Source organism: Panthera uncia, chromosome D2, assembly GCF_023721935.1.
Source record: "Panthera uncia isolate 11264 chromosome D2, Puncia_PCG_1.0, whole genome shotgun sequence".
Lineage (NCBI taxonomy): Eukaryota > Metazoa > Chordata > Mammalia > Carnivora > Felidae > Panthera > Panthera uncia.
This window is the reverse complement of record NC_064818.1, coordinates 71,279,349-71,294,636: the sequence shown is the minus strand read 5'-3', so window position 1 is coordinate 71,294,636 and position 15,288 is coordinate 71,279,349. Positions and strand designations below refer to the sequence as shown.

At 41.9% G+C, this 15,288-nt stretch overlaps 1 protein-coding gene across 2 annotated transcripts in view; it reads left to right on the top strand.

The window, feature by feature from the left end:
- Window positions 1–15,288, top strand: part of SHTN1 (shootin 1) — a 101,381-nt gene that overhangs the window by 19,524 nt on the left and 66,569 nt on the right. For both annotated transcript variants that reach the window (XM_049646507.1, XM_049646508.1), the window contains exons 3-4: window positions 6,543–6,603; window positions 14,209–14,303. In XM_049646507.1, the coding sequence (XP_049502464.1) occupies window positions 6,543–6,603; window positions 14,209–14,303 (156 nt within the window). The remainder of the gene's footprint in view (window positions 1–6,542; window positions 6,604–14,208; window positions 14,304–15,288) is intronic.

The following is a 15,288-nucleotide window of genomic DNA, read 5'->3' as shown; positions in this document are numbered from 1 at the left end:
CTCAGGAAGCAGGCACCACATTAGTCATGCTTCTAATGCTTCCACAGTCGAAGGGCATTCTCCTTATGACTCATTCAGGATCTTTGTCATAATTGTTTGGGGTTTTTTCCTATATGGGGGGGGGCGAAGCCTCACTGAGCTTTTAATGGAATAGCTTTCACATTTCTCAGGGTGGTGTGTGTGTGTGTGTGTGTGTGTGTGTGTGTGTGTGTAAAAAGAAGGAAATCTGTATAATAGAAGAATGTCTGCCTTTAAACAGTATTTATATTTAATATTGTGTCTTGAGATTGAGTTTTGAAATGAATAAATGTTTAAGTGGCTGATTAGAAGCCGTTTGGATGAGCTACTGTCACAGTGCATCAGGCGGCTCTGTCAGCTTGCCAGGAACAATGAATGAAAGGGAATGAGACAGACACTTTCCAAGACTTACGTTTCAAGAAGCCAGATATATGATACTGTTTGCATCTTGGCTCCCGTTTTCTATTGTTAGCATTTCTTTCTCTTGTGTAAATTTCAGAGGTGAAGGTCCCAAAGTATTTTATTAAAAAAAAATCAGTAAAGAAGCCACTTTAAAGAGCGAGATACGCATCCATTATGCTAACTGTTCATGCATAATACATCCACATACATGCAGTTTCTTTAGAACAGAGTGGCAAGTGGTTGTGCCAGAGAAAAAGTAATTACTTAGCAGTTTGAAAGTGAAAATGAGTCTCTTATTAACAGCAATCTATCCAGAAACAAAGAGCAAGGATCTCTGTTCTGAGGACATGTGTTTCCATCGAACACACAATACCTAGAATTTGGAGAATGCTGTACGACAGCTTCAGGGGGCAGCTACTGCTTTATTGCCTGTGAAAATTGGAGGGAAAGAACTTTGAATTGGAAGAAAGAACGCCACCAAAAGAGAAGGAGGGTGAGGGGAATCCCATGTGAGGGGGAATGAGTTCAGTTACTGTGTTCTTTAAGGAGAAGCCCAGGCACGTTCTAGCCCAGCTTCACCAGGTGGAAGACTCTCCCCACCATTATCCAAGTTCATCGCCAGAGATCCCAAAACAGGTAAATAGGCACCATTCTGCTGCCGTGCATGCTTCAACTTTTAAGTGTTGTAACTGGGCGTAAAAGGAGTGAACTTCAAGAAAAAGAAGTAAAAACGGTGGAGGGCTGCCTCCTTCTCAGATCTGGTGTTATAGCCTCTGCTATGTGTTCCCCTTGTACAGCGTTTGTCCCATTCTAGCAAGTGTTTTTATGAATTGCTTCTTTCTGGGTAGGTTGCAGGTTTCGTGAGAGTGTGCTGTTACGTGCCCCCCCGCCCCCGCCCCCGTGCTTAACACAGTGCCTGGCACGTGTGGGTGCTGTAGGGGTAATTTGTTCAGTGCTTGGAGGAAGGAAATGGAGGCATTCGGTGATTACAAGAGACACCTGCTTAGAAGTCTCATTCAGTCAACTAAGGTAGTTGTCTTGTGTGGATTGCCTACTTTGTTCATGTTGTGTGCGTGCAGTGTGTGTGCGCCCTTCTTGGGTCCCAGACGTGCCTTTCTGTCTAGGCTGGCAACCCTGCACTGAATTTGTGTACCGTGGAGATAAACATGAATGTTTATGTTAGTGGAAGTTAGACACAATTCAGAATATTGGGACTTTTCTTGCCTCAGATATACACACAGCGACACGTAAAGAAAGCTTAGTGTCTACCACAGTTCTCTGTATTTCTGCTGAGCCCCGTGAAGCAGATACTGTTGTATAAACAGTTGATGTGTGAGGGAGAAGGAAGGGAGGCGCCCGTTTTGGTGGGGGGAGGGAGGGATTGCCAGTTCACCCTGGAGAGACTTATCTCTGCACATCATTCTGCCAAGTGCTTTGAAATGCTGGTTTCGTTTCAGAAGCCAGGTATCTGCCTGGATGAGGCTCAAGGAACATTCGTGGAACAGAGCCAGGCCTTCACACATTGAGGCCAGGACCTCTAATATTCAAAACCAGCAAGGCCAACCTCTGGCTAATTCACCACTTCATAAAGAGCCAATATAGAGACTCTAGAATCGACCTCATGTCATCCAGCTAGCTTAACACAGTCAGCCCTCGTGCTGCTGGGTTCTACCCCAGCCGCCGGCTATACAGAGAGTCGTTGGGCATCATAATGAAGTGACGTGGGCCCAGGAACATCTGTTGCTATTGCAAAGTCTCCATGAGCAATTCTCACACAAAAAGAAACAGTTTCTACAAATGCTGCAGCTGTGTGGGCAGGGTAGAGGAAGGGGTAGGGTGGGTGAGGGGCTTCTGCAGGACATAAAGACGCAACATTCTCCCAAAAAGGCCCAGAATCCTTGCTAACTTCCCTCTGTGGGTAGAATGAGAGAAAGGTTACAAGGTATTTTTTGGGGTTCACCTAAAATGATAAGATAAGTGGATATTTGGGTTTCTGCTTAAGTAAAGGGGTATGTCCTTCATATTTTGTTCAGCTCTGGTTTGGAGTAAGTCAGCTGCATTTGCCGCATGTGTAGATTCCCCCTCCCCCCGCAACACACACCCCTTTCAGTATCCATAGCAGATGGTAAATTCTGTGGCTGCCAGTTCTATCATAATGCGGTTGCAGAAAATAGAAAGCAAAGCCACACGAAGACCCCTGCTAGAATACAGCTGGGTTTGGGAGACGCTTCTGAATCCTCTGGTGATGCCTGTAGGGGTCGTGTTAAAAACATATGGCCGGACGGTAGAAACCGGTTCCTGGCACGTTAGAGTAAGACTGGGATACTGAGACCTGTTATTAACCAAAGCCTGTCTACCTGGGCCTTATGAGTGGAGAGCATGGGCATAAAGCTTTACTTCTGGGGAAATGGTATAAGCCCACCTAAAATTGGCATGTGTGGTTCATGACCAGTAAATGGTACCTGCACGGGTGGTTTGTGTGTGATGTCTGTCGGTGGTCTTTTTCAAATCCACCGTAGAATGCTATCGTGTTTAATGTTCATATCTCAGTGAAAACCCTGGTTTTTGATTTTTTTTTAAAACGTTTATTTATTTTTGAGACAGAGAGAGACAGAGCATGAACGGGGGAGGGTCAGAGAGAGGGAGACACAGAATCCGAAACAGGCTCCAGGCTGTCAGCACAGAGCCTGACGCAGGGCTCGAACTCATGGACCGTGAGATCATGACCTGAGCCGAAGTCGGCTGCTTAACCGACGGAGCCACCCAGGCGCCCCAACCCTGGTTTTTGATTTAGGGAAGAATTAAATTCACCTTGATTCTTTCAGGTGGAGCTTGGAGAGGGATATAGAAGAATCCAAGTGGTATTAAGTCAGGGACAACATGCCCAAGTGCCAAATCTTAGATGAAGACGGTTTTTCACAGGGCATGTTACACCTTTCAGAAATGTCAGATTAAGAAACATGAAGTTAACTGGAAAGAAAGCATCAGATCTATTTCACTTGGCAATCATAACTCAGGCATGTAAGTCTAGTCAGAAATTATGTTTCGCTTATGCTCATTTAGACTAAACTGTGAGTTGTTGGAGGTGGGTGTGCCGACTGGCAGGGTGGCGGGGTGGTTCCACAGAAACAGAAGCCTCATTCTAGAAAACAAGAAGAACATTCCTGAAACAGCTGGCTAGCTAAGCATTCCGTCCCTTTGGGGGGAAAGATCTAACAAAGCTTATTTGAGAATCCAGAACTCTAGTGTTTAGAATTGTAAACACCAAAATGAATGAATGAATGAATGAATGAATGAATGCAGTTTATCTGTTAAGTTGTAACTTGAAACTCAATTAGACGACATTACTTCCCCTCCCACAGAGGAGAAATTCCTGAAGAAGACCTTAATGAAAGAATATGCCTTCTCCTCAAGGAAATGGTCTGGGCTGATCCCTCTTCGGGAGGGTGTAAGTCAGGATTTAGTAAACAGCCTTGCTGATTTAGCACCAGTGCCTCTTTCGTGCACTCTTGCCAGAATGGATTTTCCCCAAATGAATGGACATAGGTTTTTTGGTTTTGGTTTTTTTTTTTTTTTTTTTTTTTAATTTTTGTTTCCTGGAAATTTTTTTTTTTAATTTTTTTTTAACGTTTATTTATTTTTGAGACAGAGAGAGACAAGCATGAACGGGGGAGGGTCAGAGAGAGAGGGAGACACAGAATCTGAAACAGTCTCCAGGCTCTGAGCCGTCAGCCCAGAGCCCGACACGGGGCTCGAACTCACATACCGCGAGATCGTGACCTGAGCCGAAGTCGAATGCTTAACCGACTGAGCCACCCAGGCGCCCCTCCTGAGACATTTTAAAGGGGAGGCTGAACTGTTTATGTCTTAATTTTTTTTAATTAAGAAAAATATTTTAAAAGCACAGAAAAGGGCAGAGATTGATGTAACAAATATGGCCCTTACAGAATTAAATGTTGTTGTTGTTGTTTTTTTAACTAAAAAAGAATGCTGCAAGTAAAATCGAAGGTTCCCCGTGTCGCTCTGCCCTGGGCCCCTTCCCCTCCTTGTTTTAAGAGCCAACTGCCATGATAAATTGTGTACGTGTCCTTTTATTATGTGTTTTTATATGTTTCATATATGCCATATGTATTGTGAAATGTACATTTATAGTATACTATAGCATAGTATGTAAAGTGATTTTATCCGCTTAAGGTATACTTTGGTATATGTGCATCAAGTCCCTTTTTTTTTTCTTTTGTGCACCGAGTCCTTTTATTTGCCATTATGGCTTTTGCAGTATATGTTGACACAGAGCTCACGTGCATTCGCTGTCACTGGTGTCTAGTGTGTTACGTGAAAACACCATGATTTATTGTTATTATAAATGTCGAACATGTATGTACAGATCGGCTTGTACTAGAGATTCCAGTAACAGAATCTAGAAGTGGAATTTCAGGGGCGCCTGGCTGGCTCAGTCAGAAGAGCATGCGACTCTTGACCTCGGGGTTGTGCGTTCGAGCCCCACGTTGGGCGTAGAGATTACTTGCAAATAAAGTCTTTAAAGAAAAAGTGGAATTGCCGAGTCACAGGGTACGTGCATTTTCAGTTTTGGTAGTTTGTTATGCCAGTTGACACTCCCACCAGCAGTGTGTGAGGGTTTTCTAACTCCTGAGAACAAACGTTTTCCGTTTTTGCCAGTCTGATGGATGAGACTATCTCACTGTCTTTATTTGGGTTTTCCAAATTATCAGTGGCATCATGACTTTTTAACCATTGTAAACGGAAATGGGAAATATCCAAAGGCATGAAATCCCAATATGTTTATCTGGCACGGTAGGATTCAAATATAATTGAAAGTTGTGCTTTATTCACATGACCCTCTGGTAATGGTATTAGAGTAGTCCCAGAAAATTCAGAAATTAATTCTCACTCTAATAGTTAAAAATAACTTTTTAAAGTTTTAGACACATACGATGAAAATCTTTCTGAAATGTGTTATACTTAACCCGGTTTGTGAAACTCATGGGTAAGTCGCATCAGTCCTCGTAATGAACGTGAGGCTTTTATAGCATTCATTAATACCTTCAGGGCTTGTAAAACTAAGGGATGCTTGTTTCTATACCAGACACACTGGAAGGTCCTCATGCTTTAAAAGTTATTTTTGCCTTTTAAGGTCTTACTCCTCCTAGTCTTTTCGGTGAGTCCTCCCACCTTTTAAAACTAAAAATTTGTTCGGGCCCCTGAGTGGCACAGTTGGTTGAGCGTTAAGTCTCTTGATTTCGGCTCAGTTCACGATCCCAGGGTCGTGGGATCAGGCCCCACTCTCTCTCTCTCTCTCTCCCTCTCCCTCCCTCTGCCCCTCTCCCCAGCTTGTACTCGCTCTCTTTCTCTAAAAACCAAAACAAAAAAACCCCCACAAAAAAACCCTAAAAAATAGTTTGTCAATGACATATGCTTATTGTGGAATATTTTGTCTTCTCTTATTTTAATTTGCTACCTTCTCTGTAGAATTCTGAGGATGCAAGGATATCTTTTTCCCTGAGTGAAGGTTTCAAGGGACGCAGGGCAGCAGTTTGTGTTCAAGTGTCATCACTTCCGGTTGTGCGCAGGTGTTCTGAATAGTTCTGGAGAGATCGTTCCTATCCAGTTTCAGGGAATCTGAGCTGCAGATGTGGGGGGTGTTCACTGTATTAGCCAAATACCCACTTAAAAAGAGGCACATATATTCTCTTAAAAGAGTGATTTGAACTCAAGGATGTTAAATGGGTCCGTTCCTGAGGAGATAACGAGCAGGAGGATGACTCATTATCTTAGAAGGTCCAAGGAAAGTGGCCAGATACAAATAGTACAAAGACCATGTGACTGAGTAGAATAAGTACCATGTGACCATGAGTGCTTCTTAAAGGTTTTAAATTTTCGTTTTCTTCTCATAAAATTGTTACTGTTTGTAAGTTTGCTCTTTTTTGCCTTCCCAAGCTTATGATAAAAATTTAACGTTGCCGTGTTTTCTCATTTCAGTGTGACAAAATTAGGCAAGCTTATGGTAAAAATTTAACGTTTCCGTGTTTTCTCATTTCAGTGCGACAAAATTAGGCAAGCTTGTGATAAAAATTTAACGTTTCCGTGTTTTCTCATTTCAGTGCGACAAAATTAGGCAAGAACGAGATGAAGCTGTTAAAAAACTGGAGGAATTTCAGAAAAGTATGTAAGCCTTTCATTGGAATTATTGTAAACACACCCCAACTGTGTTTTGGGATTATGTGGGTAGGCACGGCCCCTGTGTTTAGTTGCCGCTGCATTGAGTATCCAAGAAAGCAAGAATTGTCCTCCCATTTGCCACCCCCCCCACAATGTCCTGGCATTACTGTAATTTTCAAACAAATGCAATGAGCATTATTGTTTTATGAGTATGTTATTATAAAAGACAGTTTGCCCTTGTTATGAAAAAATTTTACTATGTAGAACAGTCGAAGGAGAACAAAAATTACTTGTTATCTTGACTCTGAGAAAAGGCAGCGTTAGTGTTTTATAGTCTTTCTTTCTTGGTCTTTTGTCTGTAGGCAATATGTGTGTCCACAAAAAGCAAAGCCATGCTTTGCATTTAGTTTTGCAGCCTGCTCTTTTCAGGAAACGGTGTATTTTTTGCATGTCAGTAGAGATGTATATTTGTTTCAATTTGTTTTTATATTAATTTGTTTTAGTATTTGTTTTAATTGTTGTCCATCTTAGTCTCTTATATGATCGTACCATAATTTATTTAAACATTTTTTTTTTCAATGACAGATGATGGATTGTTTTGGAGTTTTAGATATCCTAAGTAATGCCATGTCAAGTATTCTTACACATCTTTAGAGTGGTCTGATTTGTCTCTTACCTTAATTCATAGAAAAGGAATTCTAGTTCACAGAACTTACACATTTTTTTAAGAGTTTGCATGTTTGAAATGGCCCCGTCTCACCAGGGAAAGTCATATGCCCATAAAAGCTGTAATCATCTAAATTTCTGGTATGGTCTTATTTTTGTATGTGATCCAAATCTGTTATTTAAAAAAATTTTTTTTAACATTTATTTATTATTGAGAGACAGACACAGAGTGTGAGCAGGGGAGGGACAGAGTGAGGGGGAGACACAGAACCGGAAGCAGGAGCCAGGCTCTGAGCTGTCAGCACAGAGCCCGACGCAGGGCTCAAACCCACAACCCTCGAGATCATGACCTGGGCTGAAGTCGGATGCTTAACCGACTGAGCCACTCAGGCGCTCTTATCCAAATCTGTTATTACCTTATCCCCTAAGATAGAATATATCTGGTCACACTCAGAAGGAGCAGAAGGAAATATGTCATGGGAAGAGGACCAGACCTTAGCAGGAAAAGTGACCCTCTCCCTTGGAAGCAAGATCTTTCCCATCTTTCTGCAGATGCTGCATTAGGCTGTTTGATTGTATCATAAAATGTTGACTGGGTAACTACACAACAAAACAGTTTATTCTTGCTGAAGGTGAAACAGCCATAAAAATGCAGCATTATCGTTAATTTCAATAGCCAGGTTATTTCAAGGGTCTGGCTGTAACCAAATCTCAGGGGAATATTGTTGATGTTACCTATCTTTGGAGGCCAGTACGCTATGACAGAAATATGTCTTATTTGTGAATGTGTGAATTGCAATGGGTGTAGGACTTTCTTCTTCCCTGATGCAGAATTAATGGGATGTTCTAACACCAAGTCACACCAAAAGGGTTATGCCATGGGCATTGTTACCAATTCATGTTCTTGAATTAACTCTTGATAGTGGATTGGCATGCTGTGTGTAGCGGGAATAATTCAAGTTCTTATGGTTGGACTTACCATAAAATGCTTTGGTCGGGTAGGTAGTAGGCATTTTGCCTCTTGTGTTATGCACACGTGGAAGGGGCTTCCCCCCAAATCAGCCTACCTTTAGAGTAACACATAAACTGCTCTCATCTATTTCTTTTTCCCTCTTTGTCTCTTTTCTCTAAGTGCCTTTGATAGTTTTAAAAATTCACACTTTTCCCTACGAGCAGCTCAAAGCCTGAAAGAATCAATTGAAAGGTTAGTACAACAATCTTTATTGCTGTCTTCATTTAATTTTTCACTTTTCTAAGTCAGCTCAACCTTAAAGTTGGATGACAGGAAAACACAGTGCTGACTCTTGACTCGTCTCAAAAGAACAGGAAATGGGGAGGAAGAAAACTTTGAATATTTGTTAAAACATTACGACTGTGGTCGATGACCTTTGAACTGAGGGTGGAAGTTCAGGTTTGGAAGGGAATGCCTCAGTTACCACCCGTAAAAAGCGCCCTTTGGTGTCAATCCACCTAACCCTGAACGATTTCCGCATTCGTTAAGATTGGGATAAATGATCCTGCCTCACAGGCTGTTCAAGGAATAAATGAGATACTTCATGTAAAAAGTGCTGAATGCATTGCCTGGCGTTAGAGTTCAAGGACTCCGTAAATATTAGTTGCTGCTGCCAGCATCTCATTCACTGCCTTGGCCAGAGTGCCCTTCAGTGTTAAGAGGACAGGAGTTAGTTCACGATTTCATTTTCGGACAGGGAGAGTTTCTTTGGGTGCTAAGCGGAAATCTGCCTGCCTATAACGTTTACCTGCTAAACCTCGTTCTCCGAGTGCAGAAGAGAGCAGCTGAACCAGGTTTAGGAGGAGCTCTGTTCCACAGGAGGGCTCTACCGTCCCGGCTCAGCGTGCTCTTTCTAGCAGGTTTCGTCCAGATTTCCGTGCAGCTCTTCCTGAGCCTTCCTCCTGTCTTCCTGCACGAGGAGCATCACTGCCTAGCAAAGCCATGTTCCCTATGAAGGCAGATTCCTGTGCGAGGAGAAGTAAGTAAAGGTCTTTGATGCCCTCCAGCCAGAACCTGAGAGCCTTTGCTCTGTGTTAGGGCACACCCGTTTTCCTGCACACCTGCCGGCTTTCGTCACTGTTTGCACACTATGTGAAGACCTTGCAGGTAACCTGATGTTGCAGGAGAACTTGTGGTACGTTCATCACATCTGCTTGGGAGACACCCTGCATCTGAGTATTGCTGACAGTTGGCTGGATGGAGAGGAGTTTTGCTCAGGGTGGCACCATTGGTGGCGTCCCCTTTGTTAATTTTTTTTTTTTAAGTTTATTTATTCTCCCATCCAAGTACTAACCAGGCCTGACCCTGCTTAGCTTCCGAGATCAGACGAGATCGGGCGTGTTCAGGGTGGTATGGCCGTAGACTTAAGTTTATTTATTCTCGAGTGAGAGAGTGACAAAGCCTGAGCAGGGGAGGGGCAGGGAGAGAGGAAGACACAGAATCCGAAGCAGGCTCCAGGCTCTGAGCTGTCAGCATAGAGCCCTATGTGGGGCTCAAATCCCTGAACTGTGAGATTGTTAACCTAAGCCAAAGTCGGACGCTCAACCGACCGAGCCACCCAGGCACCCCCCCCCCAAAATTTTTTTTAATTTTAATGTTTATTTTTGAGAGAAAGAGAGAGAGAGAGAGAGAGAGAGAGAGAGAGAGACACGTTGAGTGGGGCAGGGGCAGAGAGAGAGGAAGACACAGAATCCGAAGCAGGCTCCAGGCTGTGAGCTGTCAGCACAGAGCCCGACGGGGAGCTCCAACCCATGAACCGCGAGATCATGACCTGAGCCGAAGTTGGACACTTAACTGGACTGAGCCACCCAGGCGCCCCTGGTGGTATCACCTTTGAATACAACAAGTTAGAAAGAGACATGGAGGAATGGGAGTCGCCTAGAAATTGGTTTGGCTGGGCCTGACCGGTTAGAACTCTGTAATTTGACATCTGTTACTTGACTTTTTGGGCTTCAGTGTTCTCAAATACAAAACTTGTGATAGTACATGCCTCCTAAGACTGTTGTGAGAATTCACGACAGAACACATGTAAAGGGTGTGGAACAGGCTGGACACGTAGTTGGCCCGATAAATGGTGATGGTGGTTGTGTCCTGAGCAGTTCTGTTCTAGAGAGAACTTCTGTTCTTGTAAAAGGGTGTTCACAGATGAAGGTAGGCCTGATCTGTTTTCTCAGTTGTTGAGACAAACACAAACCTGGTAACCTAGTTGATACCTAGCATCATGCTAGGTGCAAGGGAGTCCCACGTGAGCAAAGAAAAATTCCTGCTCTCATGCTCACGGTTAATAAAAGACGAAAGCAGGGGCACCTGGGTGGCTCAGTCTGTTGAGCATCTGGCTTCAGCTCAGGTCATGATCTTGCAGTTTGTGAGTTTGAGCCCCGCGTCGGGCTCTGTGCTGACAGCTCAGAGCCTGGAGCCTGTTTCGGATTCTGTGTCTCCCTCTCTCTCTGCTCCTCCCCCGCTCGTGCTCTGTCTGTCTGTCTCTCTCTCTCTCAAAAAATAAAAATAAACCTTAAAAAAAAAAAGACAAAAGCAAGTGACAAAGAAAGAAAAGCCCAGTTGCCCTACGGTGTGATGCATTCTATGATGGCGCGTATGTACATGTGCTTTGGGGTCACAAAGAGGAGAAACAAACTTGGCTAATTCAGCTCGACTGGTAGACGCAACAGTCAACGTACTTTTAGGTTATGCTTCTTACTTCTCAGAGTCATTAAAAACAAGTGTTACTATGGAAAGTATCAAGCTTATGCAAAAGTGAGAAAATAGTATAACGAACCCCCATTTATGCAGTATACAGCTTCGACAGTTAACCAGCTGATGGCCAAGTTAATTTCATCTCTGCATCCATACCTCTGCTCTCACCAACCTCAGATTATGTTGAAACGAATTCTAGCCATCATCTCATTTTATTTGTAAATATTTCAGTATGTATTTCTAAAATACCTGGATTCGGCTTTCTTCTTTTTTAAAACTTTTTTAAAATTTCATGTCATCGAAAGTTTTTAAACTTTTTTAAACTTTCATGTCATCGAAATTATAGACACTTTTAGGGGTAGTGGTCATGGTCTGTGGATATTACGAGACAAGCCTGCGTTCAGCACCGTAAGGCAAATCACTGAATGAACACCTAAAGGTTTTTAAAACTTTTGTCCTTTGGAAGGTGCAAATGAAATGATGTATTACAGAAATATCTGTTTTGTGTCATGTAACCTGACTTTTGGTTTTAGAAATGAGGTCATGCTTTTCAAAGATATAATTGCCCTTTGAAGTATGTTCTCTTTTGAATCTGGAAAGTTGATAAGTACGTTTCTTTGCTACCTATTTAGCATAGGGATAATTTTTTAAACTAGAAATCAAAGCACAATTTCTGATTTCTACTGTTCCCTCTTAGAGGAAGAGATTAAAAAAAAAAGCACACCTACCTGATGGAGTCTACTGTATGAGAATTGGAGAAAATGGGGGCTAGCGCTACCTTTGTAAGTTTATCAAGTTAAATTACAGGGCAGATTTTTACAAAATGTTCAGAAAATAAGTTTTTTTTTTTTTCTTTTTGCTAGGCTTAAACCTGGCTATGGTGGAATGATTTTTCTCACTCTTCCATGAGCAAGAATGTTGTTGAATAAAAAGTCAAATTCCTATGAAACATGCAGAGTGTTTATGTTTTTGTTATGATCATGGAAATACCAGATTGTGGGAGAAGAAGTCAAGTAGTTAAGGCTAAAAAATTCAAAGTAATATTTGATGTTGTAAAAATTGTGTAGGTTTCTTTTCTCTTTCCTTCACATTTTTGAAGAACCTACCTTGTAAACACAGTGATAAAATGCCAAGAATATTAGGATTTTAAGGAAATAATAGAGCCTATTATTTAAACTACAATATAAAAGGCAATTATATTGATGAAGAGCTACATGGGCTTTGTGTGTGTGAATAAACTTGGCCTGTGTTCAGCTTCTATTTGTTCTTCTGGCATAAACACATATTGTGTGTGATTCCAGTTTAATGGGGACCCGTTTGTATGCCAAGCAGCTGCATTTTAGGACCTATTGCGTGATTTCATAGCTCTCTGAAAATTGGTTCTATTCAGAACAAGAGATAGAATAGGAGGGGGGGTGTGTGGAGGGGGGGGGGCGCAGAGCCTCAACACACAATCATTTCTTTTCAATTGGAGCCAGAAAGGTTGATGACAACATGACCATTGTGTTATAATGATAAGACCACTAAGGCATCTGTACCTCTCATCAAGGCTTTCACACAACAGCAGATACAATTTAATTCACTGCTCTGTCAGCAGTGCTGATACCATTATGCCGTCTGTCTCCACAGTTATAATCACTGTCCTCTGAGAAATGCAGTTGAAATGATCTTGAGCAGTCAAAGAAACTCTCAATTAAGGCTGCCACTTCCAATGTGTCAGATTGTGTCTTATGCACTTGGTACAATTTTCACTTCCAATCCTGTTTATTTACAATGTCTACCAGTAATTACGCTTAACGTGTCATTTAGTGAGGGGGGCCCCTGCCAAGCCGATTGTTGGGTGCTGCCGTACCATTGAGTGGGAGTTTCTCGAAGTCAATGCCATCAGCAGCTTTTAGGCCCTGATGGGATGCGGTAGTAATGTTGATAATGCAAGTATCGTGCTCATCAAGTCATAATTAGATGCCACTCAAATGTGCCACTTGTAATAACAGTGTTGATTCATGTTTTTCTCGGTGACTGCAACTACTAATTAGTTAAGTGGTTTTTGGTTGGCCTGCATTTGCTGCAGATTATTATTACCCCTGAAAAAATGTCAAGGTTAGAGATGTTTCTGGCCATTTAGTCCTGCTTTATGAATCTGAATATTAACATAATAAGAACTTTGGACAGACTTAGGAAGTAATACATTTTTGTATTTAATTTGGAGAGAAATTTTTCCCCCCCTGAGTTTAATCATAATTGCAGGTTAATTAAGCTTAAATGAAGCAAAAGTAATCTCTCTTTGTGTTATGTGAGCCCAGTGCTTTTTGCCTAACTTTGTTGGGTTTCACATTTGGGTAGACTTAATTTTTCTTTCTTAAGCCAAACAAATGTCAATGAGTATACACCTCTACAGTTAAGTTTAAGATTCTGAGCGTTTTCTTTTAGCTAGAAACATGGGCGAGAGGAATTGGCATGTCCCTTGGTCTTTCGAGTACGATTCAAGTTCTCAATTCTGTACCCGTAGATCTCCATTTATACGGAGCAGCTATTTAGGAAAAAAACACCTCAAAATAACTATTTTTCAGGCATTGGTAAAGTATCGAATAAAATTCTGTTTTCTTCCGAATTTCCTAGCAGTCTGTGATGCAAGCAGCATCTGATTTCATCGTCCTATGGTGCATAAACCTTGTTGCTCTGCTTTTCTGCCTTGGAGTTTAGTAAAAGTAACCACTTTGTCCCTGATAAAGACTGCTGTTACAGTACTGACCATCACTAAGCTGCCACATCCGTTACTCCAGTTAAAGAGATCAATTGGAGGTTTATTTTTAAAAAATGTCTCTTTTGCTAGCTTTCCTTATTAGATCCACGTGTTCTGTCCTGTTATGCAAAGGAAATCACGTGTGCCACTTTTTATTTAGGACAGACTCTGTCGTCCAAATTCGTGGACGTGTCTGGCTGCATGCACAGGTACATGGGAAGCAGACACTTCAAAAAACTTCCTAACTAGCTTTCCTAAAATGTGTGCACCGGCAATAAAAGCCTCTTCCTTGTGTTCTTTTTTTCCCTTCCACATTCATATATTAGCTAAGATTTAATCAGGACAGCCTCTTCAACACTTTTTTTTTCCATGAGAGATGAAGGTCTGGCTAGCTAAAGAATTGAAGTATTCTGAGTCATGGGACGAAATGTGTGGGCTTCTGGAATCACTGACTAATCTCTGAATGCTGAGACTTTTTTCCCCTCATTCCTAGTTTCTCACATGGTTATAGAGGAAGTCAATTTTATGCAGAACCATCTTGAAATAGAGAAGACCTGTCGAGAAAGCGCCGAAGCTTTGGCAACAAAGGTGAGACTCTTTAAAGAAGGGAATTCTACTTGAGCTTTTTAATTTCAACGTGCTTTTCTGAAGAGTGGCCTCTGCCCTTTTCTGCCCCTCTGGTTTTCTAATCCGTTGTCTCCACTCTGACGATGAGGACAGTGTTATAAGTTCTCAGACTCCTGGAAGCGGCTTATGGAAATATCTTACTGCATAGGTTATTATGATTGCAACAGGGGGCATTTCTTTATATGTATTTCAGCATTTGTGCTTTTTTGCCTGTGAAAAATGGCCCCAGAGGAGTTCTTCCAGCTGGACTTCCTAGATGTCTGTGCACTGGGTGAAAATGTTAACCAAGTTTAAAACTAACCTGGTGGGACGTAAAGGATCAGTGAGTGTTTCGTGTTTGATTTAGATGAAAAAGTCAGCCTCCAGCCTTATATTTCAGGTGATTATTTGTGAAAGCAGAGTGAGGGCATATGCTAAAGGTGACCTCCAGTGCTCTGCTGATTGCTTCTCGCTGATGAATTTACCAAGAGTGTAATTTTCTATATTCTGTCTCATCAGAAGTACATTATTATTAAAGAATGTTTTTATCTCCGTCTTACGTATTTTGGGTTGAGTAAAATGCATCTGAACCACTTCATCAGGAAATGGATGACAGCAATTTTTAGCCAAATATCATTAGTAATTGCCTGTTGTGTGTCTTTCCCCTCTTCCCCATCAGGTGCCTCCAAAGTGTGTCTTTGGATGTGACTGAAATTCTGCAAATCAGTCCATCAGTCCGTCTGTATATCTCTCTATTTAATTTGTATGCATTAGCAGTGTGCTTGCTAGAGGTGTTTGCTTAATTGTTTGTGTGATGACACTACGTTGGGATTCACAAGATAATGCAGCCAGAGCCTCAGAATATAAATGATGTGCATGCAACTTCCCTTCTGTTATCTGTGTCTGAAGAATACGTAGCAGTGCGGGCCTTCACTTTCAAAACGATGATGATGTGAGCGCTCTCCCC